This window comes from Mustela putorius, unplaced genomic scaffold (genome assembly GCF_011764305.1).
Source record: "Mustela putorius furo isolate JIRA1106 unplaced genomic scaffold, ASM1176430v1.1 tig00003911_pilon_pilon_pilon, whole genome shotgun sequence".
In the NCBI taxonomy this organism is placed as follows: domain Eukaryota; kingdom Metazoa; phylum Chordata; class Mammalia; order Carnivora; family Mustelidae; genus Mustela; species Mustela putorius.
In genome coordinates, this window is record NW_025422058.1 from 3118992 (window position 1) to 3145751 (window position 26760).

Consider the following 26760-nt stretch of genomic DNA (forward strand, 5'->3'; position numbering starts at 1 on the left):
TGCATCCAAGACGGAATGTCTGAGTTTTCTTTCCCCTTTTTTCCTCACCCCCTGCCTTCTCTTCTGATGGGTGGACATGAAAGTTGTCTGCAGGTAAGAACCAGAGGAATGACCAGGGTAGGGTAGGGGTGGTGGGACAGAGCTACTGGGCAAGGAGAGAGTTTCTGAGTTTCACACCCAGGGCATCTTCTTTTCCTGTCAAGCCTCGGTTGGAGCCAAATACCCTCGGCTACCAGTAGCCCTTTCAAGCCCTGGGAAGCCAGGAGCTCAGCTTTCTCTGCATTGTCTGTTTCCAGTGGAATTATAGCCAACCTGTGGGAGAAATGAGTAGATAAAATTCAGCTCTATCAGGATTGGGAAGAAGGTTACATCTGGGGTGAACGTTTGATGTTTCTGAACCATAATCACAGCTCCTTTGCTTGATCTTAGCCCAAGGTCATGTGGGTTTCCTACCTATAAATCAATTTCTTAAATAGAAATTACTTTGTGGGCATTGCCCTGCCTGTCGAATGCCTTATCACCCCTGCTGAATTTCTCTTCTAGTACCTGCATTTTCAAATGTCTCTCCCCAGACTTCCTAAGACTCAGGGAATGCCCATCCCACTCCTCCCCCACTAGGGAGCCAGACACTAGGATTCAGGTGAGGTGCTACCTGTCATTGGCACAGCTGAAACTCATCACCATGACCCCCAAACCCTCTTGTGTGCCCCGGAGTGCAGCCTCACAGGAAGCTCTGGGACATCCCTGTCATTTTCACAGGCCAGCTGCCTGCTTGAGGCCTGCTCAAGCTGGTGCCACCACCTCCTGCTGGGAGAAACTCAGAGCAAGCTTTTGACATGCCACATAGCAGAATTACATTCCCTAAGCCTTTAATTACAGCCCCTGTCCCTCCCTTGGTGTTTTTGCCATCTCAGCGCTCCCTGCCTGTCACCAGGTGCCTCATACAAGGGTTGTGAAGTTGTGGAAGAGGAAAGACACACTGACCTTCCCTTAGAATGTGTCTTCGGACACACCAGGTACATAAATCCCAGGTGACTGCACGACAGAGCCGTCGGCCTCTGCTGTACCCCGCTGCTTTCTGCTGGAGGTTTATATGGTGGCTGAGGAAAGTGACCTGTCACATCAACTAAAATATAGTGGTGTCACAGATGGCGTGACTATAATTGTGTTTTATATCTTTAAGCAAAGGTACGACGCCTCTATGATATAGCCAATGTTCTGACCAGCTTGGCTCTAATAAAGAAAGTGCACGTGACAGAAGAGCGAGGCCGTAAACCAGCCTTCAAATGGATCGGGCCTGTGGACTTCAGTTCCAGTGGTAAGGTCGGGTGGTTTTTCGAGGCATCTTTTTTATTTGCAGTCCCCAATTCCTGTTCCAACTCATGCATCTTCTACCCAGTGAGATTGATCTTCATTTCCATAACCCACGTCACATTCAAAATTAGTCTAGTGGTATCCCTCGAAATAGCGAACCTTTGTCTGTAAGTGGTGTGTGCCACAGCCCACATCCCGCTGGAAGGGAAGTCCTGAGAGCTTTTGACGTAGGAGTTTCTGTAACTATTAAATTATAGCTCATTAGCTTTTTTTTTTTTTTTTTTTTTTTAATTTTATTCCAAAGCTCCTGGAAGTTTGGGCTTAAGGATTAAAAATAACCCTTCTTATGAACTCTGGTGGTTTCTGCACCAGCAGAATAAAGCATTATTTTTCTTTGAAACTCCAGGTAATGTAAAAATTGTATCAGTTACTATCACGAAACGAGTATGTGGTAAAGATGGCTTCTAAATATGGCATGGATGTAATGAACACATCTTTGGTAATTTGTTTAACAGGTTACAAATGTTATAATTATACTAAACTAGAGCGGAAAGGGTATTATCTTCTCCTTATTTGATGGGTAATATCTGAGCAACTGGGGACTAGATCCTACTGTACCAGCTACTTTACATACAGCAATGCTGCCTGGAAAAAAAAAAGCCATTAAAGTTATTTTTAAATTACCCTTCCAATTTTGGTATTTGAGGCATAAATTCCTGCCACTTAACCCAGGCTTATAAAAGATATAGCTCTCTACCTCGCTTAGAATACATTATTCACTTAGGAGCTAGAAGAAACCACTTAAAATCAAGTATAACTAATTCAACCCAGCAAGTACTTACTGCATGCGGACCGTGCTCAGCTACTATACTAAATGCCACGAGAGGTTTAAAGACGTGTATGACACCATCCCCGCCTGCATGAATTCTACACCTTTGCCGTTTTCCACTCCTCTGGCTTTGGCTTCTATTTCTTTCACCTGTGAAGCCCTCTTCTTTTCGACATGCAACCATTCTACTCATCTTTCAAGATCTGGCTCAAATGTCAACTCCTCCAGTTTTCCCTGGTCACCCAGAGCAAAGACTGTCTCTCCAGAGCTATTGTGATTTAATATTGTCCTGTTGTACTCAGGGAGGTTGGTACAGTCTTGCCATCGTTGTCCTCACCGCAGCCGCCGCTACCCGCCCCCCCCAACCGCCCCTCCACCGCAGCTCTACAAATTTGAAACCAGACTAGGTCTGTTTTGTTTGTTTGGTTTTTTCTTTTTTTGAATTTTTAACAACTGCATGAACATCTAATTTTGCCTAAGATATGATTCATATAATTCATCAATTTAAATTTAGTGCAGAGTTGTGCAATCATCACCGCAATTACTTGGAAAACAAAGTCACAGTCCCCAACAGAAACCTTGTGCACATTAGCACTTTCCACTTCTTCCCAACCTCTCCCTTCCAGCACCAGGAAAATAATTAATATATTTCCATCTCTATAGATTTACCTATTTTAGAGATTGCCTATAAATGAATCATACAACATATAGTCATTTGTGACCAACTTCTTTTACTGAACAGTATTGTTAAGGTCCTTCAACATTAGAATGTGTGTCCTTACCTCCTTGCTTTCCATTGTGGAATACCACACTGTTGTATGGACATGCCACATTTCCTCATTCAGCAGTTGATGGACATTTCGATTTTTTCTACTTTTTGGCTATTGTGAATGATGCTGCTTTGAACACTGATGTAGAAGTTTTGATATGGACATCTTATGCATCTCTCATCGGCATATCTAGGGGTGGAAGTGATAGCTCATATGGTAGCACTATGCTTAACATTTTAAGGAATTATAAGGAATTTTAGGGGGAAAATTTTAAGGAATTGACATTTAAGGAACTGTTTTCTGAAGAGGTAGAGTCCTAATGAGTTAAAAGCAGACTTGGTCTTTATTCATCCATGATTACCTGTTAGACCCAGATCAGTGCTTTTACTTACTCTTGTTGATTATGAGCTTCTACTGAAGGTATAATTAGCATACATTTGAAAATTAGAGAACAATTAAGCAGTACACATGGTCGTCCTGGCTCTTTGGGAACTCAGGGAGGATATAAGTTACGTTTTAATGGACAAGACTGTTGGGTTTTGGAGGGAAAGAGAGCTTTTCAATTCAAGGAACAGACACCTAAAAACAAATTTGGTGTGTGTTTAGAGAACAATCGCCCTGATTTAAGTGGAGGGCTGGGGATAGGGAATAATGAAACATAAAATGTGATTGGTTGGAACCACATTTTGGAAATCTTCAAAATAAACCCAGAACTTTAGCCTAAATGTAGCAGGCAGAAGTGACGAAGGATCTTTAGATAAATTAAAGCAGAAGAGGGACTCAAAAGTGGTAGTGTCATTGAAGAAACTAGGTAGCCAGGGAACCGAGCTGGGGTTGAGGAGTCAGGAAATTAAGGGATTTGTGTAACCAAAAGGATAACAGCTGGAACAGCTCTGCTCTCAGAAGGAGAAGAAGACTTGGGACCTGGTCAGGAACCTCAACATGAACTCGCTTTCTCTACCTGACAGAAAACTGATCTTTTTTCTGTATATCTGGTTTCGTTACTGACAATACAACTGTCATCATCAACCCAGCCATCAAATCTGAACTTCAAAAAAGTTACCTTTGATGTTCTTAGTTCACTTTCCTTCACTCCTTGAGTAGTGATTCCCACTCAGATAAACTTAATAAATATCTCTTTTCCTCTTCTCCTTCCTACCACATGGACTTTTCATCCTTTCGCAGCTTTTTTGAGATCTTATGACACAGAATAAATGGCACATCATTAAAATTACAATTTGGTAAGTTTTGTGTTGTGTGGGCCCCTGTGAAATAGTCACCACAGTCGAGATAATGAACCCATCACCCTCCAGAGTTTCCTGCCCCTTTGTAATTCCTCCCTCCTTGCCCCTCACCCCCGCCAACCCCAACCCCAGGGCAACCACTGATTGCTCTCTTTCATTCTAGGTTTGTACATATTTTCTAAAAAATTTTATAAGGGGCTCATATAGAGTTATGCTCATCATTTAAAGTGCATATTTGCAAATTTATATGTTAAAATTACGTGATAATTCCAGAATCAGTACTCACAGTATTTTCTCAAGTCATTCACAGACCTGCAAAGTGGCAAAAAATTTTGGCTGAGAGCATACCCGTGCTCCCAGCTGAGGTCAAACAAGGAAACACTCTGTTCTCTTGTTTCTCATACTCATTTCCACATGGCTCTCCTACCCTAAACGAGTGTCCTTTTCGTGGTCTTTTTAGTGCCATGTTTTCACATTTTTGTGCTCTGTGTTCGGGATTTTGCTGTTAAAATAGTTCCCAAGCGTCCTACTAAAGTGCTAACAATTTCGAGTGCAAGAAGGAGTGATGTGTCTTACACAGGAAATACATATCTTAGAGGAGCCCCATTCAGGCGTGTGTTCTAGTGCTGTTGGCTAAGAGTTCAGTGCTAGTGGATCAACTATATATGTTAAATAAGGCACAATAAACACATATACAACAGGTTTATGTGTTTATCAGTTGATAAAAATGTGACCAGAGGCTGGCAGCAACCTAACCCTTTATTATTCTAAGAGCAATGGTTCAGTATTTGCTAATTCATTGTTCATGGTAACTTCATAGAACATAACTGCCATGAAAAACAAGAATTGACTGTTGTTTGTATACTCTTTTTATTGAAATTCTTTCATTTGGCATATTTTCAAACTAATAATATTGTAGCATGTATCAATAATTTTATTCCTTTATATGCTGAGTATTCCATTGTATGGATATATCATTCTTTATTCATTTACTTGTCAGTGGACATGTGGATTATTTCCAGTTTTGGGCTGTTAGAAATAAAGCTAAATGAATATTCACATACATGCCTTCCTATGGTAGAATTCACCAGTGAAGCCATGTGGGTGAGCAGTTTTCTACATAAGAAGGTTTTTAACAAAAGGTTCAATTTCTGTAGCGATAGGACTATTGAGGTTATCTCTAGTAATCTTTTCTTCTACTTTGTGTTCAATTTACTCTTTTTCTAGTTTGTTAAGGTAGAAATGGAGTTTATTCAAGATAATTTTTTTTTCGTTTTTAGTGCTATAGATTTTGCTGTAAGTACGGCTTTATCTCTATTCCACAAATTTTTATGTGTTTTGTCTTTCAGTTTAAAATATTTTCCTTTTTGGGGCACCTGGGTGGCTCAGTGGGTTGGTTAAGCCTCTGCTCTCAGCTCAGGTCATGATCTCAGGGTCCTTGGATCGAGGCCCGCATCAGGCTCTCTGCTAGCAGGGAACCTGCTTCCCCCTCTCACTGCCTGCTGCTCTGCCTACTTGTGATCTCTCTCTCCCTCTGTCAAATAAATAAATAATTTTTTTTTAATTCCCCTTTTTTTCTTTGATTTACAAGTTATTTAGATGTGTGTGCTCATTTCCAAATTTCTGGAATTTTTCAGAATTTTTTCTTATAGATTCTAACTTCATTCCATGTGAACAGAAAATATGCTTTATATAATTTGAATCCTTCCAAATTCATTGAGGTTTTATGGTACAGATATGATCTCTCCACATGTACTTAAAAGAATGTATCTTCTGTTTTGTTAGGTGGAATCTTCTATAAATGACAACTTATCAATCAAATCAATCAATCAAATGGTTGATTGTGTTGTCTAATTCTTCTATATCCTCACTAACTTTGTCTTATCAATCACTGATAGAGGAATGTTGAAATGTCTGATTTAATTCCAGCTCTCTCGAGTTTTGCTTTGTGTATTTGAAATTGTCATTAGGAGCATAAACATTTAAGATTGATCACTATGTCTTTTTGTGCCTGATGTTATTCTTTGCTCTGAAATCTACCTTATCTAATGGTAATATAGTCACTGTAGCTTTCTTTTGATTAGTTATCATAGTGTATATTGTTCATTCTTTCCTTTTTAACCTTTGGTATCTATATTTAAAGTGAGTTTCTGGTAGGTAGCCTACAGACAAGAGTTTTTTAATCTAATCTGACAATTTCTGCTTTTCAGTTGACTTCTTTAGATCATTTACATTTTATGTGATTATTGATGTTTGATTTTAGTCTATCTTGCTATTTCTTTTCAGTTTGTCCAATCTGCTCATTGTTCATTTTTACTCTTTTTCTCCCTTCCTTGGGATTTATTATTTTTTTATGCTTCCATTTTACTGGCTTTATTGATTTATTAGCTTTATGGGCTTATTAGCTATAAGTCTGTTGTGTTATAATAATGGCTGCCTTAGGGTTTATAGTATTCACCTTTAACTTACCACAGGCCACCTTCAAATGATATTATACTGTTCATACTGTATAAGATCCTTACAATAGCACACTTTCATTTCTCCCTGCCTGACTTTTGTACTGTTGTTGCCAAATATTTTACTTCTCTGTATGTTAAAAACTCCACAATGGGGCGCCTGGGTGGCTCAGTGGGTTAAAGCCTCTGCCTTCGGCTCAGGTCATGATCCCAGGGTCCTGGAATCAAGCCCCGCATCGGGCTGTCTGCTCCGCGGAGAGCCTGCTTTCTCCTCTCTCTCTCTGCCTGCCTCTCTGCCTACTTGTGATCTCTGTCTATCAAATAAATAAATAAAATCTTAAAAAAAAAAAAAAACAATAAAAAAAACTCCACAATGCATTGTTATCACTTTTGTTTTAAATAGTCTATTGTTTTCTAAAGTGATTTAATAAGGGGAAAAAATTGGTATCTACCCAAGTAGTCACCATTTCTGGTACTTGTCATTCCTTTTTGTAGATGTAGATTTCTTTCCATCTGGTATCGTTTTTCTTGCATTAATGGACTTTAACATTTCTTATAGTGCAGATCTGTCAGTGATGAATTCTTTCTTCCAGCTCTTCTGTGTCTAAAAGCATCTTTATTTTGCCTTTTTTCCAACTTTATTGAGATATGCTTGTTGATATCACATGTAAGTTTAAGTTGTACAGTGTAATGATTTGACATATATTGTGAATTGATTACTGCAATAAGTTTAGGTAGTACCTATTATCTCATATTTAATACAATGAAAAGAGAAAAAAAAATTTCCTTATTCTCATCCTTTTGATGAAAGTTCTTAGGATTTACTCTCTTTACAACTTCAAATGTAACAGACAGTAGTATTAGCTATAGCCATCATGCTGGACATTACATCCCTAGTACTTATCATGTAACTGGAAGTGTGCACCCTTCTTTGTTTTTGAAAGATATATTCAGTGGGTAAAGGATTCTAGGATGAAGGTTTTTTCTTTCAGTACTTTAAAGAAGTCACTCCACTGTCTTCTGATTTAGATTATTTCTGGTTAGAAATCTATCATCATCTTCCTTTTCCATATGTAATGCATCTTTTTCTCTGGTTACTTTTAAGATTTTCTTTCTGACTGGTTTTAAACAATTTGGTATGTGTGCTTTGATGTTCCTTTCTTCATGTCTCTTATACTAGGATTTGTTGGCCTTGGATCTATGGGTTGGAAGTGTTTATCGACTGACAAATTTTCAGCCCTTATTTTTTCGATTCTTTTTTTCTTTCCCTTCTGTTTTTTGGAGACTCCAGTTATGCTTATATTTGACTGTGTGAAATTATCCCACAGTTTTCTGATGTTTTGTTTCTTTCATTCTCTTTTCTGTGCTTCATTTTGGATGGTTCCTATTGCTACGTCTTCAAGTTCACTACCTTTTTCCTACAGTGTCTAATCTGCCATTAATCCCCTGTATTTTCTTCTCTAGCATTATGGTTTTTAACCACTCGAAGTTTAACTTGAGTCTTTATATTTTTCAGTGTCTTTACTTAATATGCCTAATCTTTCTTCTGGTTTCCTAAATTCATGGAATACAATCATAATACCTGTTTTAATGTGCCTGTCCACTAATTCTATCATTGTGTCACTTTTGAATCCATTTCCTTGATTTATGTCCTCATAGTGGGTTATATTTCCCTGCTTTTTTGTGTACCTGATAATAATTGTAAACGAGACAGTGAGATTTACATACTGTTGAGTGCTAGATATTCCAGTATTTCTAAAAATGTTCTTCAGCTTTGTTCTGCAATGTAGTGAAGTTGCTTGGAAACAGTGAACCTTTCAGGTCTTGTTTTTAAGCTTTGGTAGACAGGATCATTAGAAGTTCATTTTCAGTGCATTACCCTCACTATTGAGGCAATAATACCCTTTTTAGGGTATTCTAACCAGTAATCCATGAATTAGGAGATTTTTCCATGCTGGCTATTGGCAATAGGCACTATTCCCAGTCCTGGATGAGCTGCAAACACTATTCCTTCTTCTCCTTTTAAGTGGTTCCTTTCCTGACCTTGGGTAGTCTCATATGCATGAGTACTCCACTAAACACTTAAGTGGGGCAGGGGAGGGGGGAACCTTCTGCAGATCTTGAGCATTCTTTTGGTATGGCTCTCCTCCCTGGAGTTTTGCCCTGCAAACTCTAGCTGCCCTGGATTGCCTTGGCTTCCAGCTCCAACCTCAAGTTGGAGAGATTTCCAATCTCTGTCCAGGTTCCCTTCCCTATACTCCAACCAGGAAATATTCTCTGGGCAGCAAGTGAGGGCAATATTGGTTTCACCTTATTTGATTCCTGTCTCTGAGGATCACTGCCTGTTTTTTCCTACTGTCCAGTGTCTTGAGAGCCATTGTTTTGTTTTGTCTGATACTGTGTTTAAGGCAGGAGGGTAAATGTATTCCCTGTTACCATCTTGACCCATTTTCTTTTTGATTTTGTAATTTTTTATTTTCTAGAAATAGCATTTTGGAGGGTTTTGTTATGAGAAAAACTGTATAAGTGATTTTTTAAAAATTTTTGTGTGTTTTAGAAAATGTAAGTCTAGCTGAGACTTCCACTTATTAAATTAGTCTTATAATTAAAATGTGCATGCTTTGAACTTAGAAAAATCACACAAATGAACAGGGTAGGAATGACTGAGCACCCGAAACTATTTCTCTGTAGAAAATAGGCCTGGTTCTACCTAGAAAATTCTGTCCTGATTTTACACAGGCTCCCTTAAGCATAAAATGGGCCTCTTAACGCTTCTATTCTTACTATTCTGCAGCATTTCAACCATGACGGTTTTGCTGACCTTATTCCCTTGGTCACTTAGTAACTAAGCTTACTACTGCATAAGAAAGACATAATAAAGCAACATAATAGAAAGTAGAGATTCTTATTGTGGTAGAGCTGTGGCCTAAGAGGCTGATCTCAATTAGTGTTAAAATCTCTTAATCTGTGTGTTGGGCTGAGCATGGTTGGGTTTTCCTTTGATATCTCTGCCCAGAGAAAGCATCTGAAATGTCAGGTCCGTTCTAATTTGGGTTGGAGAACATCTTGCTCTATTTTTGTTGCAGTTTAGATAATTTTAGAATATATGTGGATTCAGTTTCACTTTATAGTCTTTTACTAACTCTTAAAAAATTAGTACATCAAAAGAAATTGGGGTTTGAGACAAGGCTCATAAAATTCCTTTGACTGTCTTAGTTTTTAATTTATAGAGAAGCTCCATTACAATTACAGGCTCTCAAAGCTATATCTTTAAAAGACTAAAATTATCCAGAATTACAGCTATATAACAACACTACCAATTCTCTCATTTATTTAGATGAAGAACTAGTGGATGTTTCTGCATCTGTCTTACCAGAATTGAAAAGAGAAACATATGGCCAGATTCAAGTCTGTGCAAAACAGAGGCTGGCTCGACATGGTTCTTTCAGCACAGTTCAGGCTTCTGAGAGGATCCAGAGGAAAGTGAACTCGGAGCCCAGCAGCCCTTATAAAGAGGAACAAGGTATCTGCCTTTCCATATTCTGTGGAATCAGTTGTCCTGTAACAGTCACTCTACCCAGGCATTTTAAAATAAGCTGACTCTAGGCCCTGCCTGTTTCTTCCACTTACCTGAAGTGAAATGATGGTTGGGGGTAAAAGAGTTGCTTGCTTCACAGGAAGTGAACATGGCCCCATGCCTGAAATTCATCCTAGTCCACCAGTGAAGATTAGCTGGTTTGCCAGGGTTGGTCTGTTTGATGCATGTCAGACATTCATCAGATTTACAAAGCAACACTTGCATTTTTTTCTTTCTAATTATTGATAAGACCTAAATTCCCCATTAACAGCTAGCATCTGGAAATTTCTCTCTTTGAATCAAAATCGGAATGGATTTCAGATAATCTTATAATCTCTGAGCAGTGAATAATGAATCCAGCTGTATATAATTGGTGTGCATAAATCCCCTGCCATATTTTGTTAGAGTTTTATTTTTCTTTTCAGGGTCAGGTGGCTACTCCTTAGAAATTGGAAGTCTGGCAGCTGTTTACCGACAGAAAATAGAAGACAGTTCACAGTGAGTAGTCTTCAAAAACTCTAAATGTATTCTTTTTTGTTTTTTTAAGATTTTATTTATTTGAGAGTGAGAGAGAGACAAAGAGAGCATGAACAAGGGGAGGGGCAGAGGAATATGCAGAGTCCCCACTGAGCAGGGAGCCCAATGTGGGCTTGATCCCAGGATCCCAAGATCATGACCTAAGCCGAAGGCAGACGCTTAACCGACTGAGCCACCCAGGTGCCCTGAGTGTATTCTTTTCTATTTTCTGGTGTTAACTTTGACTCCATTGAAATGCCACCTATCAGAATGTAAATTTTAGCAGTCTTGCTCCTAAGTCAGCCATTTGTACATTAAGAATTTTCTGGGTTTTCCCTTTGTGCTCATCATTGTGCTGGGTGTAGCATCAGGGACAAAAAAGTATGAAAAATTTATACCCTAAGCTAGTGAAAGCTTATAGGGGAAAAAAATAAAAATAAATACATTGATAAAAGACAGTTTACTACTAACATGGCCCTGAGAACCAATAATTGTAGTTCTTGGAATCATTTGTCATTGCTGTAGCTAACTTTGTTTATGAACCACCAGGTCCCATTCTGAAAGTTTTATGTGTAGTAACTCATCTAATCACAACAACAGTCATTTGAGATTGGTACTCGCATCTTTATTTTACAGAAAGGAAACAGAAACCCAAAGAGGTTAAATAACTTGCCCAAGGGCACAGTGCTAAGAAGGGATAGAGCCAGGATTCAAACCCAGGCCATCAGACTCAAGTTTTGGGTCTGATTTTGAAAGAAATCACATATTATGGGGGGAAGCAGAAGAAATGCTAATGTGGGAATAAGAGAGGATTTTAATGACTGATTTGGGAAGAAACAGATTGTGAGGAAGGGTCAGGGAGTATGGGGACCATACACTGATAAGTTTAGCCATAAAGATTTGTACAAATAGGAAAGCAAAAGGAAACCTCGTTCATAAAAAGAACTCGGGGTGTTGGAGGTGAATAGGTCAAACTTGCAAAAAAAAAAAAAATTTAGAAGCTAGGTAGAAGAGTTTGGGTTTATGAGACAGACAGTAAAGACCTACAGCAGACTTCCTTGAGAACACTATGGCTGTTTGAAGCAGGCGGAATGGCCCATCTGCAGCCATTCTGGTGCAGGTCTGAGCTGTGTCAGCTGCAGATGGAAAGGAGTGGAAATCAATGTAAGACGGTGAGTCAGCACAACTCATCAAGATAGAAAGCGGCCTCACAAAGGACACCTAGGTCTCAGATGATGGTGCTGCTATTGGTGGAGATACAGAGGGTGAAGGTAGATGACTGGAGGTAGGTAGGACGGTGGGGGATGTATTCAGTATGGGTATTTTGAGCTTCACAGAGCTGAGTAGTAGTGATTTCTCATTCAGAGGGGCTGCGGCCAGAGAGCTTTACTCATCTCTGCAGCCCAGGGCCCTCCATCTGATTCCCAGCAGCATGTGGACAACAAGACAAGGCAAAGTACATCTTACTGATTCCATCAAAAAGGCTCAAAGAAATCCCTCTCCTCTGTTTACTGTTCCTTTTTTTTTTTTTTAAGATTTTATTTATTCATTTGACAGAGATCAGAAGTAGGCAGAGACACAGGCAGAGAGGAGGCAGAGAGGAGGAAGCAGGCCCCCTGCCTAGCAGAGAACCCGATGTGGGGCTCGATCCCAGGACCCCGAGATCATGACCTGAACCAAAGGCAGAGGATTAAACCACTGAGCCACCCAGGCGCCCCTCTGTTTACTGTTCTTAAAGGAGTCTTAAACGGGTTTTCCTCATCTATTTCCCAAAATACACTAATGACATAAATGTTTTTTGGTTATTTAGAAATCTTCCTGTATAAAAGGCCCAGACATTGTTTTTAATCTATTAAATAGGGCTTAATTTTGAATGAATTGTGCCTAAAAATTGGAACTCTGAGCAGAATAAGAATGACAGAAAATAATTTAGTAGATAACTTTATTTCCTCACTCACTGCCCACTCCCATTTGTCGCACAGTGGATTTGAGACAAACCAGATGTGTCCTTTAAATGAACCTCTGGTCCAGTCTCGGCTCTCTACCCAGAATGTCATTCAGTGCCTGAGTGTCAGCCCTGTCTTCTTTATATTCAAGCAGGCCGGTTGACCTTCAATAGGCTGATCAGTCACTGATCACTCAGTCACTCACTTTTCCTCCCTCGTCAACTGGCAAGGGGTAACTATCATTATAATTATGTAAAATTATTATATTGTGTTAGTCATGGGTCATCTGTGGGCCTGCTATGGGGTAGCAGTCACTATGTGCTGATAACGATTAGACATAGAGGAGGCAGGGGAGAGCCGGTGTGATCTCTAAGCTGAGAGTCCCCCAAGGGCTCACCCACCTCATCCCTAACTATCCGTCCAGGTTGTATGGTCATCTGCTCTGGAGTCAGCTTGTAGGTGCTCAGGGACACACTTTAGTATCAGCTTGAGCAGCATTATCTCATTTCTGCTTTGGCACATCTCTCTTTGGGAAAGCAGAGAATCTGGTGGAATGTGGTAACTTGATGGGACCCATTATGTTCCTTTTTACTGCAGGAGGAAAGCCTTTGTCAGTAAGAGAGTGATGCCTCCGTCAGGCAGCCTGGACCCTGCTGCTCCTTTCCATGGCTTGTCTGTTGACTCAGAATATTCTGCTAATCCTTTACCACACCAAGTATTTTCTGTGGCCCAAACGGACCTGCAGGCCTTCTCCATGCAGAACAGTCTGACTGGACGAATGAGTGTCTCACCAGCTTTGGCTGCCTCGGACATGGAGACCCTGAAACCAGCCCTGCTGGCCGGCCAGCCGGTGGTATACGTGCCCTCCACCTCGCTGTTCATGTTGTACGGGAGCCTCCAGGAGGGACTGTCCCCAGGGTCCAGCTCGGGGTCGGAGAGGGACCCATCCACACCCTCAGTTCAGAAGCGCCTTGGGGAGGAGAAGAGGCCTCAGGAGGAGGAGCCAGCCACTAAAAGACAGAGCAGGGACTACGAAGACAGCCCTCTAGCTCTTGTCGTGCCCAAGGTAAGGGAGTTCAGGTGTTCAGATGTACAGGTGCTAATAAGCCATTGAGTCTGAAATGTGAGGTATTTCATGTGTTGCTTATATAATTAAGCCTAGGACTGGCTCTGCCATAAAATCTTGCCATAAAGTAGTACCATAATAAAAGTGACTTTTATAAAATTCCCACTTTGCATAAAATGCTAAAAAGTGTAAAAAAAAAAAAAGACGCATAATCCTACCACATAGAGTCAATCAGTCAGTGTGTTTGTATATTCCTCCCCGTCTTTTGGCTTATCCTTTTTTTCTTAAATGAGTTGAGGTCACTGACATAATCATCTGAATCCAGGATGCACCCGAGCTCCAGAGTCGGCAGTGTGGGGGCTGCTGGTTTTCAGTGTCTGTGTCTGTCCTCATCACAGCTTAGAGATCCCGTTTCCCCAGCTACAAACGAAGGGAACGCAAATATGAGCTGTTCACATCTCCCACTTAGTAGCCATTCAGAGGTGAACAAGATCTGACCAGTCCAACACTCAGGAAGCAGAAGCACGATCCTGGCAGGCGTCTGTGCTGGGTTCACTAGGCACCCGCATGGAAATCAGTCTGTTACTGAGGATGCTTTCTCTTCTGTTCCTTTCTCTTGCCAGAGTGACTCCTTCTAATTTTGTATGTAGCCTGGGGTTGCAGAATGGCAGTGAAAGACTGACTGGTATATATAGGTCTTAGATAACCAAGACTGGCTTTGGGCCAGTCCTCCTGCAGTCGTTACTGGGCCACTCAAAGTCTAGAACCCACACCCTTTATGTGTCAGCAGCTCTGAAATTTATCTCTGTCTAAACACAAGGGCCACCTGTTATTGTTAAAACTCCATCATGTCTATGCTTAAGAATCCTAAGCCTGTAGAAGTACGTGATGGGACAATGATTTTCAGACCACTGTAATAAGCATGACAGAAACAACAGACACACGCAATTCGGTGTGGCACACATTGGTCTTTGACCTGTTTGTTTATGTGTTCGCTGTGTTGAGAAAGCTGCTATTGTGATTTTTCTTGCTTTTCCGGTTCCTCATTGACTGTACGTAGAAACCCTCAGAGTCCACAGTCGTTGCCTCCCCCAGAACCCCTCATAACAGTGGCTCTGTACCCCTCGAAGACATTCACATGGAGGCCCAAGTCTCAGCTGCAGAGGAGCCTTCGGCAAAGGCCACAGCCAACTGCTTTGTTTCTTCTGAGTGGGGAAATCCTTCGGGAGACACAGAGATCGAAAAGTCTTCAAAAGAAAATGAAAGCACCAAAGAGCCCTCTTTGCAACAGTACCTTTACGTGCAGTCACCGGCCGGTAAGGAGGGTCCTTGTGTCTTAGGGCCCCTCGGGGTGGTCGGGTCATAAATTAGATTTTTACATCATTTCCATGTCACCTGACGAAGTGGTTCATCAGTGAGCTGCTGTCTACACAGCCTCTGAACCATTTCACTCTCGGCCCTTTCTTTCCCTCCATCAATGAAATGAAGGTAGAGGCTGCTATCACTTTGGCCAACTTGAAGGAAACTATGAAAATAATTAGGGCAAGTCATCTTTTTTAAATGCATTAAACTTTTGGCCACCTTGTACAGCTAGCGTGCTGATGTCTTGCATATCCAGAGGTACTCAGCATGTCACTGTGGTCGAGGGCCGGGTCTAGAGAGGGCTGGACATTAGAGCCACTCATTACCTCCATGAACTTCAATACTAAGGCATCCTCGTGGTAAAGCAGCACTAACGATGGCACCTGTGCCGGGTGGGTGCTCTCAAAACTGTATTACATTTTATAGATAATCTGATCATCTGAAACACTTCAGATGATAGTGCCTGACAGTAAGACTCCAACGCTGTCAGTGTTTTGAAATAAAGCTGAAATATAATAGATCCCTAATTTTTAAGACCCCGCATTGTGTACATAAATCTGCTCTCGATGCAAAGACTTAAATTGATTTTCCTGAGTTTTCCATTCACTTCATAGGTTAGGTAGGTGTTACTATTGAGTTATCTACAAAACATTCTTTATTCCATTAGCAAATATTTTCTGAGGGTTTGATATAAGCATGATATTCAAAGGTGCAGACACACCGATAAACAAGAAACAGACTCAGTCCCAGCTGAATGGAAATGACAGCCCAGCACTGGGATTCTTAGCTTTTGCTGACACTATAGTAAAGTCTGTGGATTCCTCCTCAGAATGTTTTAAAAATGCATAGAATTAATAAATACATAGGATAACAAAGGAGGCCAATTATATTGAAATACCATTAGAAAAAATAATTTTTTAAATTATAGTAATAAGAAGATCCGACAGTAGTTCCAGTGTTACAATTTCAAAGTCGTAATGTCCTTGACAGTCTAGTAACAATCTCCCATAGCTCTAATGTTATAGGAATATATATGTGCTTTTTACTAGTGACAAATTCCAGTGCTAGTAATACTGTTGGATTTGTTGCCTGTGATCCAAGTTGAGGGAGATATAAATTTGTTTGAAGTTTACAAAAATAAAGATAAAATTTTTCCCAGCCAAGTTCACTTTCCTCCTCAATTTGCATTCGGTGGAACACATGTTAATTGACTCTCTCCGGAGACACTGACTTCCCCACATTATCCCACAGTGGGGTGGGATTTCAGGGGGGGTCCACTGCTGGGGAGAAGCGGTGCAGGGTGGGGAGAGCAAGGAAGGGAGTTGGCCTGGTCAGGTGGAATTCATTCACCGTGGGTTCCCATTTGGAAGGGCCATGGGGGACATGTGCTGGAAACGTACATTCTGTTGACTTTCACCTTGTTCTTCTGTTTCAGGATTAAATGGTTTCAATGTGCTCTTATCTGGCGGTCAGAACCCCCATGCCGTGGGACCCCCTTCAGGTCAGCTGCCATCCCTCAGCATTCCTTGCATGGTCTTACCATCTCCGACGCTGGGCTCTTTCCCTGTCCTCTATTCTCCCACGATGGCCAGGCCGCTTTCCTCTGCCCCCGGTGCTCTCCCAAATGCGGGACCTGTGAATTTTGGCTTGCCTGGCCTCGGATCAACAGCTCATCTTCTCATCGGCCCTGCAAACATGGTTAATCCAAAATCATCAGCACTCCCCTCCGCAGACCCTCAGCTTCAGGGTCCGCTCTCACTCAACATGAGTCCAGAGATGCCAAGATCACACAACATCATCCAGCCTGAATCCCCTGTGTACGCGGGGCATCCTGTCCCCATAGTAAAATTACAACAGGTGAGTCGTGCTGTCAGCCCGGGAAGGTCATCATTCTGCGATGGGGTCAGTTCAGTCTGCATTTCATGAGCTTTGTTTTTAGTCTCCTGCCAGTAGTACAGAGGCTCCAGGTCAGGGTCTACCCAGCTTCTGTTGGAGCTGGCGGCTAGAGATGCTGTGCTTTGAAGACAAAAATATTTTTTAGTTGTCAGTATGTTCCTTAAAATTAAAGGGATTTATTTCTAGGATGGTTCAGGGGGCTTGTTGATGAATGCTGAATATTCCGATGTTTTCTCCAGGCTTTCATTTCATTAGATGAGTGACAGGAGAGCACACACACACAAATGTACATATATGAATTTTATAATCAATATTAATTAATCAGTACTGTATTTCCCCCAAACTCCCATTTGTAGTCAATAAGCATGTGTTGGTGCCTTAGGCATTGTCCAGAGTTGTTCCTTTCTCTCACGGAGACAGAGTTTTATGTTGTGGCCCAAAATATTTTAGACAAATAGTCAGAGGCTCCCAAGTTTGCTAGATGTTGAAATTAAACAAGTTAGTTTTTAAACAAGGTGATGAGAATGTGCTCTCTGATCACCAGTCATATGCCAGGCATCCAGCCACTTAAGATAGGAAAGTAAACAGGATAATCGTCCCTGCCCTTTTAGGGCACGTTAAGGAGATCAATATGCAACATATAACAGAAGATACATAGTAGCAAGTGATGAGAAAGAGCCAAGACGCACATACTTACTGTATGCCTAGCATGGCCCAAAGTGCTTTATAAATATTATCTTGTCTAATTCATGCAGCCCCGTGAAGTCGTCACCTTTGTCACCCCCACTGTATGGATGAAAACACCGAGGCACAGCTTGGCTAAGTAGTTTGCCCATGTCAGCCAGCTAGTCGTGCTGGTGGCACGCTCCCAGCCTCTTCGTTAGGCAGCCTTTCCGCACACAAAACAAGTGAATTTCCGGTTGTGGGAAGTGTTGGGGAGGAGACAAAGCAGAGGAGTGGGGCAGAAAAGCGAAAAGAAGAATGCCGCATAAAGATCGTACTGACACAGGTCAAGAAAGAGCTTAGTTCAGAAACTGAGAACAATTTGACTTCGCCTGTTTGTGTTTGCTCTTTTAGTCCCCAGTTCCCGTGACCCCCAAGAGCATCCGACGAACACATCGTGAGACATTTTTCAAGACGCCTGGCAGCCTGGGAGACCCTGTCCTTAGGAGAAGAGAAAGGAATCTGACACGAAACACTAGCTCAGCGCAGAGGAGACTTGAAATCCCCAGCAGCGAGGCTGACTAATCCGACGCTGTGCCAGACGGGTGTGGGCCCCCCCAACCCCGCCCCGTGCCAGATAGGGGTGCCCCCCCGCCCCGACCTGACCTCCCCCATCCCAGGTGATGCCCTGACACTGAATGCAAAGCAGGACGCAGACCATCCGGTCTTCGGCACACATCGTCCTCTTTCACCCACTGGTTCTAATGTTAACTTCCCATCATCATGAATCATCTATTCTTGAAAGCAACTGTTATTAATTGTGCATTTAATATCAGCTAGAGTCCAGACTCCGTGCGTGGTGTCACAGTGAAAGCACCGACTGACTTCTGTGGTTTCGATTCAAGAATCCTCTTATTGCTGGAAGCCGATCTGAACAGGCTACTGGAGCCTTGTGGTTTTTCTACTGGGGGAGGGGGCCGTCTAGCACTTAACTAGGGTGAGCATTCTTGGCAGGTTTTTCCCCTCGCCCTGAGCATAGATCTGTGGTGAGAGTAACTTCTTTTCTGCAGTGTATAAAAAGCTACTGCTTCCTTAGGCTTCATCAGGAAGCCGACTCCAGTTGTGAATCCTATGGTATTATTTATTTTGTTCCTGAAATGGGATTTAGTGCAAGAAGTTTACAACGACAGCAAAATACATGTTTTTCAGGGTATGACGACTTGAATGTTTATACTTTCTTCCTATAATTTGCCCTGCACTTACCTTACAACCTACTAATAATGTGGATAGATGTGTATGCAGACGGAATGTTACGACCAAAATAACTGTGAACGGCACCTTTGCTATCATGAACTGTGCTGACCCTGTCTGGGAATGAGAAGCAAGATGAACGCTAGCAGCCTAAGAGCTGACCTGTGTGAACATTAAGGTTTTATTGTTCGTTTGTAAAAGTCCTACCATGTGCAGTTTCCTTCACCACATGCCCCGTGGGTTGTTTTTTTTTTTTTTTTTTAACTTAAATATTAACTGTAGAGTATCAGGTATGGATGCCTTTGAAGGATATCTGTCTATTGAATAAATCAGGAAGGTAGCAAGTGATTATATGGAAAATTGGAACCTAGATGGGACCTTCTGGTAGAATTCTGAAGCATAATGATGTAGAAATTGATATAGGACCAATAGGTGATCATTTTATTTTTTTTTTCCTTTGGCTTTTTTTTTCTTTATTTGTGGAAGGGTAAGAGGGAATATGGACACGTTATGTTCAATATCCAAGAGTATTCAAACCAGTTATTTTTCAGAACGTTTCTGAAAAATAAGAGCGGTGAGTGCAGGGATTCATTGTTCTAGCATGAATACAATTCTGGAAACTTTATGCAATACCCCTTTGTTAAACCATACTGCTTTAGGATTTCATTAAGAAGCCAGACTAGTTCTTTATATTCCTAGGTTTATTGACGTACCTCAATCTTGTCTCTTCCAGTAAATGCCTTCCTCTCTCCTTTTTTTTTCCTTCCCTCCTTCCTTTCCTCTTTCTTTTTTAAGCTTCTGTCTTAGATTTGGAATCTTGGTGTAGGATTCTATTTTATTTTTATTTTTGGACCCAATAAAATGTTATATGAAATAAAAATATTAATTTAAGAGACTCTGGGAGTCTGACTAAAGTAGCTTTATATTAACTACACGATACTATTAGCATTATTACACCCACAAGATTTTTGAAAACTTGAGATAGGTAGCCAGATTAAATAAATTTGTTATATAAAATTTTTTATCAACACTAAACTTTTGAAGTTTACAAGATGGCATTTTTTTTCTTTTCCTTTTTTTTTACAATCTTTTCTAGTGTTAAACAGATAAAATTATGGTTCTAATCCACAATCTCCCAGTAACTATTACCCGGAGCTAATATGAGGAGTTCCCTTAAACAAAAATATGCTTTTTTCAGTGAAAGTACAGGACACACAGCATCCCTAGCCGCACAGGGTATGAGCATGTTTAAATCCACCATGCTTAAAAACTTCCACAAAATATTTTCACTTGTGAGGTCTACATTTAGATGAAATCACAATCTGATTTTCCCCACACTGTTTTTGGACGCTCGCCACTTACTATTTTAACTTCTTTGCTTTCCTTTTTTTCTTTTTTTTAAAATTCTGTTCATGATATGACCATATAAACCTCAGAGAATTCACGGTTTCTTGGGGGGTGTGAAGAAGCAACCCCATAAATCAGAGTATTATGACTTTGTGACCATACTCAGCAACAGAAAACGGAGAAGCAACTTGTTTTGTATTCAGTGTCCGCTTTTTAATGTGGCTTTGTGATGTGTAAAAAGATCAAAATAAAACAATGCAGGGGTTGTTTCTGTCAGGAAAACGTAGCAAAGCTGCTAAGCTAGACTTGGGTATTCGGGGTAGTGAAGAAGCAATGGCAATCTTGAATCTATCATTGTATAACTTAGTAACAGACAAAATAATTGTTGGGGATCCTGCTAAGGAAATGCAGCTTTGACTTGGCAATGAGGGAGGTATGTGTGCCCTACACTGTCCAGGGTTTGTGAAACCCTTTCATTCTGGTACAAGAGTTGGGAGTATAACGTTTATACTTGAATCTACCTACCAAGTTTACATTTCTCAATTCTTTTTTGTAAGGTGCTATTTCTGTATTTAAGTAACTTTGTTTTTTTTTTATTCAATGTAAAGCTGCTTTCAGCTAATCTTATTGCACTGCTAGTTTTGTGTAGGTATTAATTTTATTGCTGCTTACTGCTTTCATCTTCATACTATTTAGCTGTTCTTTTTTCTAATGGCTATATTTATAGCTACCTACTTGTAACTTTACTACATGTAAACTGATTTGTTTCTCTTTTAGAAAGATATTAAGCTTTATAAATTAGCAATAAAAATTAATTCATTTCACGAGATGTTGATTGTATTTGGTGGTGGGCCGTGTGTACCAATTTCAGCAAAACCGTTACCTCTTGCAGCACAGCTAACCAGGCCCTCCGAAACCCGATCCTTTTATTGAGCCCTCCCGGTAGTTCCCAAACAAAAAACGTAATATATTACAATTGTACAGGAGCTTGAGAGGGTAGGAGGATGATGCCCTTGAGCTTCGGATTTCCACTGAGACAGACTCTCAGGTTCAGAGCTTCTGGATGAATCTGAGGCTTATCCACTTCTAAGAATCACTTTCCCAACTTCTCATGACATCTGCAAGGTTAAATGCTTCTCATTCTAACAAATGCCTACCCTTACTTAGTTCAGAGCCAAATACTATTGCTAACCCTCACTTTCAGGTAAACTCTGAACAGACCTCATCTCATATTCCCTTCTTTGTTATACTTGCAGAGTCATTTAGGTTATGTGGTTTTCAGTCCCTCCTGCTAAATTGTGAGGCCCTAGGGAAAACAAGAGCTTTGAAACCCCAGTATCAAATCCAGTCTGGGTACTCAGCAACCCCCAAAATGGTGAACGGAGGAACTATAGGACCCCCTACAATAGGGCCTACACTTTCGCTAGGGCTGTTTGAGTCCTCTCTCACCAATTATTTCACTGTGACCTCTTCATTCTGACACATCACTTCCTGTCCCAGTTCATAGCCTCCCTTATCACAAGACCTATACAGTTGACCCTTGAACACCACGGGGTTTAGGGGGCGCCGACCCCTATGCCAGAAAAGTCCAGCATAACAAACTTCCCCCAAATGTAACTAATAGTCTACTGTTGACCAGAACTTTACCAATAACAACACATTTTAAATAAGTGCTGGATATTGTATTCCGACAATAAAGCTAGAGAAAAGAAAATGTTAAAATCATAAGGAAGAGAAAATACATTTACAGTACTGTATGTATTGAAAAAAGTCCATGTAAGTGGACCTGTGCAGTCCAAGTCCATGTCATTCAAGGGCTAGCTGATTGAGAAAACAGCATAAAATTGTTTCTACAGTTGGGTGCCTGGGTGGCTCAGTGGGTTGGGCCACTGCCTTCGGCTCAGGTCATGATCTCGGGGTCCTGGGATCGAGTCCCGCGTCGGGCTCTCTGCTCAGCAGGGGCCTGCTTCCCTTCCTCTCTCTCTGCCTACTTGTGATCTCTCTCTGTCAAATAAATAAATAAAATTCTAAAAAAAAAAAAAAATTGTTTCTACACAAACGCCAGTATTAGGATCTCACTAGCATACAGTTAGCGTTATATCATGTTATAATGGAGTTGCGCTGTTATTACAGGCATCTACTAATATCTTCTCCCATCCGCCCCTCCTTGTTGGTCTTTAATGGTGTAAGTGTACTGAACAAGCAGGACTCATGAGGTAATCATGAAAGTGATTTTGTCTCCCGGTGTTCCTTTTAAGCCTGGTTAACAGAGGTAACACATTCGCCCCAGTATGAACACTAGGTCAGGTGCTGTGTCTTCTCTGGTTATAGTCAATAATAGAACTGCTAACAGTCATTTTAAGTTACAAAGACAGTCTCAATTTATTATGCAAATGAGCATTTAAAACTTCTGCATCTGGGGCTCAAGATGAGCAAAGAGGGCATGGATCTTTGCTTCTACTGAGCATTTCCCCTTCCTCGTACTTGCATAGATTTCTAAGCCCAGCAAGGTCGAAGTGTGGGAACATTTGCCTGAACTTCCCGCAATGCAGGCAATACATTTTCCTCCAGCTGCTGTTCTCCTTTAGTCTCTGGTTTTCCTGCAGTCCCTTCCACACAGGCTCTTGGGCAGGATTTTAGAACAGTCCCAGGCTAGGACCATCTGCCATTAGCCCACCTGAGGTGTCCTTTGCCCTGATTCTTGGAGAGAAGCCCCGGCAAAACTCATAGCAGCATCTCCTTCCTTTTGCTGCCAGAGCTACTGGCTCACCCATATGCCCTACATCAGCCAGAGTCTGACCCAGAGAAGAGAGGCAAGCAATGACCCTTCCTTCCTGCTTCGGAGGCAGAGGTGTTTGGAGGCACAGTACAATTCTCCAAAGAAATCACAAAATCCATTTTGATTTCCATTTGCTCAACCTAAAGGCTTATGGTGAAGCGAATCCATAGTTGCATAACTTATTTGCAAAACCTGCTCTATCGATTCTTTGGAATGCCGCATCTATTAGAATTTGGTGCTACAGCCAAGCTATTTAACATCCTGTTACAATAGTTATAAACTTCCATTCTTTCCATCCCATTTTGTAAATAGCCTGCTTATAGTCTTCAGCTGAACTGGTTCTTCTATATAAACACCCAGTCTTTCCCCAACTACACCCTGAAGAACTCAACTATTAATAGATATTAAGAGTCAAATAGAAGTGTAATTTTAAAATTAAACAGTTAATTTATTTTTACTACAGGATTTATTAGACTTAATTTTTGCAAGAAGAAATACAGTATATATACAACATTTTTAAACTGGTTTGATAATGGGACCGTTTTTTTTTTTTCTTAATGTGCAAAATTAGAATTTGGCAAAAGTCACCTTAAGAAGCAATAAATTAATCCACCAAACAACTCTAAAACTTTCTTACACTTCACTGAAAAGAGAAGGGATCAATATTAGCTTCTTAAAGTCAGAGACCATACATTATTTATATCTGTATTCACAGTGTCTTCCATAAAATGTGTACCCAATTAAAAATGGGGAAGAACACTGGAGAATGAATTACCACAAATCACTAAAAAGAAAAAGCAACAACAACAACAACAACAACAAAAAACCACCTTTGAAGGCTTTTTCGTTGCATGGCTTTAGGTACCTAAGAGTTGTTTAATAAATAATAGTATAGTCTGTGTTTCTTCTTTTTTTAGTTTATTATTATTTTCTTTAGATTTTATTCATTAGAGAGAGAGCAAGCACAAGAAAGGGGAGGGGCAGAGAGGGGGAGATATAAAGGGGAAGAGGGAGATATGAAGGGGGAGGGAGAGAATCCCAAGCAGACTCTGAGCTAAGCACGGAGCCCAGTGCCGGGCCCAATCCCAGGACCCTGAGACCATGACCTGAGATGAAATCAACAGTCAGACGCTCAACTGAGCCACCCGGGGCCCCTCATTTTTAGTCCAAAAGAATGGCCTCTACCAAGCCCACCAATGCTTATAAAATAAATTGAATTGTCATAACCCTGCTTCTGAGCTTTCAAGAGCATCCCATGCAGCATTTTCCTGACCCTTTTAGCATGGCTCTCTGGTCCTTTCACAGTCTGGCCCCAGCTTCTCCTCACAGCTCTAGACCCTAGAAATAGTCTATTGACCCTTACGTTCATTTCATTCCTCTTCCAAGCTCTTTATCACAGGTTCTGAAAGCTTGGGAACTAAATTTCTCAGACCCCCTTGCTACCAGGTCCCAGTTGTGATTCTGTCAGTTATAAATCCTCTCGTGCAGGGGGATGCCTGGGTGGCTCAGTTGGTTAAGCAGCTGCCTTCGGCACAGGTCATGATCCCAGTGTCCTAGGATCGAGTCCCACATCGGGCTCCTTGCTCCGCAGGGAGCCTGTCTCTCCCTCTGACTCTGCCTGCCGCTCTCTCTGCCTGTGCTTGTGTGCTCTCTCTCTCTCTGACAAATAAATAAATAAAATCTTTAAAAACAAACAAATAAATAAATAAATCCTCTCGTGCAGGACTTGGTAGAGAGAAAAGCAGCTGGGGCTGTTCTTCCTCAAGCACGGACTGCCGCACACTGAGATTCTGCAGCAGCCAGACTTGATGCTACTGTCTAGTCCAAGACCATGTACCAGCCGTGATCCTGGCCATGGCTTCATGTTGTTCCCGACCATCAGGAGGAAACAGCACCCCTTGCAAGCTCTGGGGAGCAGCCATGGTGACATAATCTGAACACTTCTGTTTTCCCTGCCTTCAGTGATTTTATAAGCACCAAATTCCTGTATTAAAAACTTCCTGCTGGAAATACCTAGAATGTTTCCTAATTTCCACACAAAACCCAGCCGTCTTGTCTGCACCATTCTTCCCTTCTTCTCTTCCAGCCACCTCTGTCCAGCATGTCACTCTCTGTGTCCACATTCCTCATATTCCCTTTTGCATCCCTGCATTTGCCCCACCCACCCTCTCTTCCGAAAAGATCCAACTCCTGTGTTCCCACTCCTCTTTGTCTCGTGGGCTGTTGCATATGCATCTTCCAAAATCCAGTTCAAATGTCCCTCTCTCAGGAAGCATGAGTTGGTTTCCCCCACCACACCGTGAGACGCTCCCAGGCAGAAATTAAGTTTTTCTTATCTAGAGCCTAGCACCATGCTCAGTGAGTAGATGGATCAAGCTGAAGCTACATGATAGTGTACCCTGAGATCGGGGAGGCTCTAAGCACATCCACAACATGAAAATGGTGAGTACCAGAAACAACAGCTGCTTCTTCTTCTTCTTCTTCTTCTTCTTTTAAAGATGTTATTTACTTATTTGAGAGAGAGTGTGTGCACACAAGCAGCAGGAGCAGCAGGCAGAGGGAGAAGAGAGTCCCCGCTGAGCAGGGAGCCTGATGTAGGGCTTGATCCTAGAATCCTGGGATCATGACCTGAGCCAAAGTCCGACGCTCAACTGACAGAGCCATCCAGGCCCCAGAAACAACAGCTTCTAACCAGCATCGGATCATACATAGCTCTACTCCATTGAAATCATGCTAATCATTCAATCACTCAATAAATATTACCATTACTATGCAAAAGGAAGTACTCTTGGGTGAGTGTGTTGGGGGGGGGGTCTGCCCCTTTATCTCTTTTTAAATTTTTTTTAACAATTTTTTAAAGATTTTTTTTTATTTATTTGACAGACAGAGATCACAAGTAGGCAGAGAGGCAGGCAGAGAGAGAGGAAGGGAAGCAGGCTCCCCGCCAAGCAGAGAGCCGGAAATGGGACTCCATCCCAGGACCCTGGGATCATGACCTGAGCTGAAGGCAGCGGCTTTAACCCACGGAACCACCTAGTCACCCCCCCATCTCTCTCTAATAATGGTACAGAATTATAGAAATGTAGTGCCAAAGGAACTTTAATCATCATCTTATTTACTCCCCTATTTTCCAGAGAAGAAATGGAAAACAAGGAGGTTAAGCGAATTACCCTGGGTTACGCAGCTACTTAACTACAAGGGTGAGGACAGAACCCAAGACTCCAAATGTTCCTATCCAGCATCTTTGTCCCTTCGCCATGCCACACCTATCAAGCTAAGGCAAAATCTCTTAACAAGATGTTGAAGGAGTCATCTGTACAAAGCTATCCAGTTTTCAGCATGTGTGAATTTTACAGATCACTAACTTGAGAGTACAGAACGTTGGGACTTTATGACACAAGCAGTGCTCTCTTTGCACAGCAAGCGGACACTGTGCAAAGTAACCTCAGCATTTATACTGGGTTTCAGAAGATACATAGGAGATTGCCAGGTAGAGGACAGAAACATCGGGGGTTGGAGGAGAGCATTTTAGGCAGAGGTGCAAATATGCATGGAGGAATAATTGTAATTGTTTTGTCATCTTTAAAACTCTCTATCCGGGTACCAGGTTGGTTAAGCATCTGACTCTTGATTTGGGCTCAGGTTATGATCTCAGGGTCGTGAGATCGAGCCGCACATTGGGCACTATGCTGGGCATGGAGGCTGCTTAAGATTCTCTCTCTCCCTCTGGCCTCTCCCCACTAC

At 41.5% G+C, this 26760-nt stretch overlaps 1 protein-coding gene across 3 annotated transcripts in view; it reads left to right on the plus strand.

Annotated features, from left to right (window-relative positions):
* Positions 1–21061, plus strand: part of E2F7 (E2F transcription factor 7) — a 39926-nt gene extending 18865 nt beyond the window's left edge. For 2 of the 3 annotated variants that reach the window (XM_045069068.1, XM_045069069.1), the window contains 8 exons: positions 1184–1318; positions 1619–1720; positions 9951–10136; positions 10616–10688; positions 13250–13718; positions 14779–15034; positions 16516–16937; positions 18054–21061. In XM_045069068.1, the coding sequence (XP_044925003.1) occupies positions 1184–1318; positions 1619–1720; positions 9951–10136; positions 10616–10688; positions 13250–13718; positions 14779–15034; positions 16516–16937; positions 18054–18224 (1814 nt within the window). In that variant the 3' untranslated portion in view covers positions 18225–21061. The remainder of the gene's footprint in view (positions 1–1183; positions 1319–1618; positions 1721–9950; positions 10137–10615; positions 10689–13249; positions 13719–14778; positions 15035–16515; positions 16938–18053) is intronic. The other variant, XM_004752361.3, reaches the window with a different exon arrangement.
* The last annotated feature ends 5699 nt before the right edge of the window (positions 21062–26760 follow it).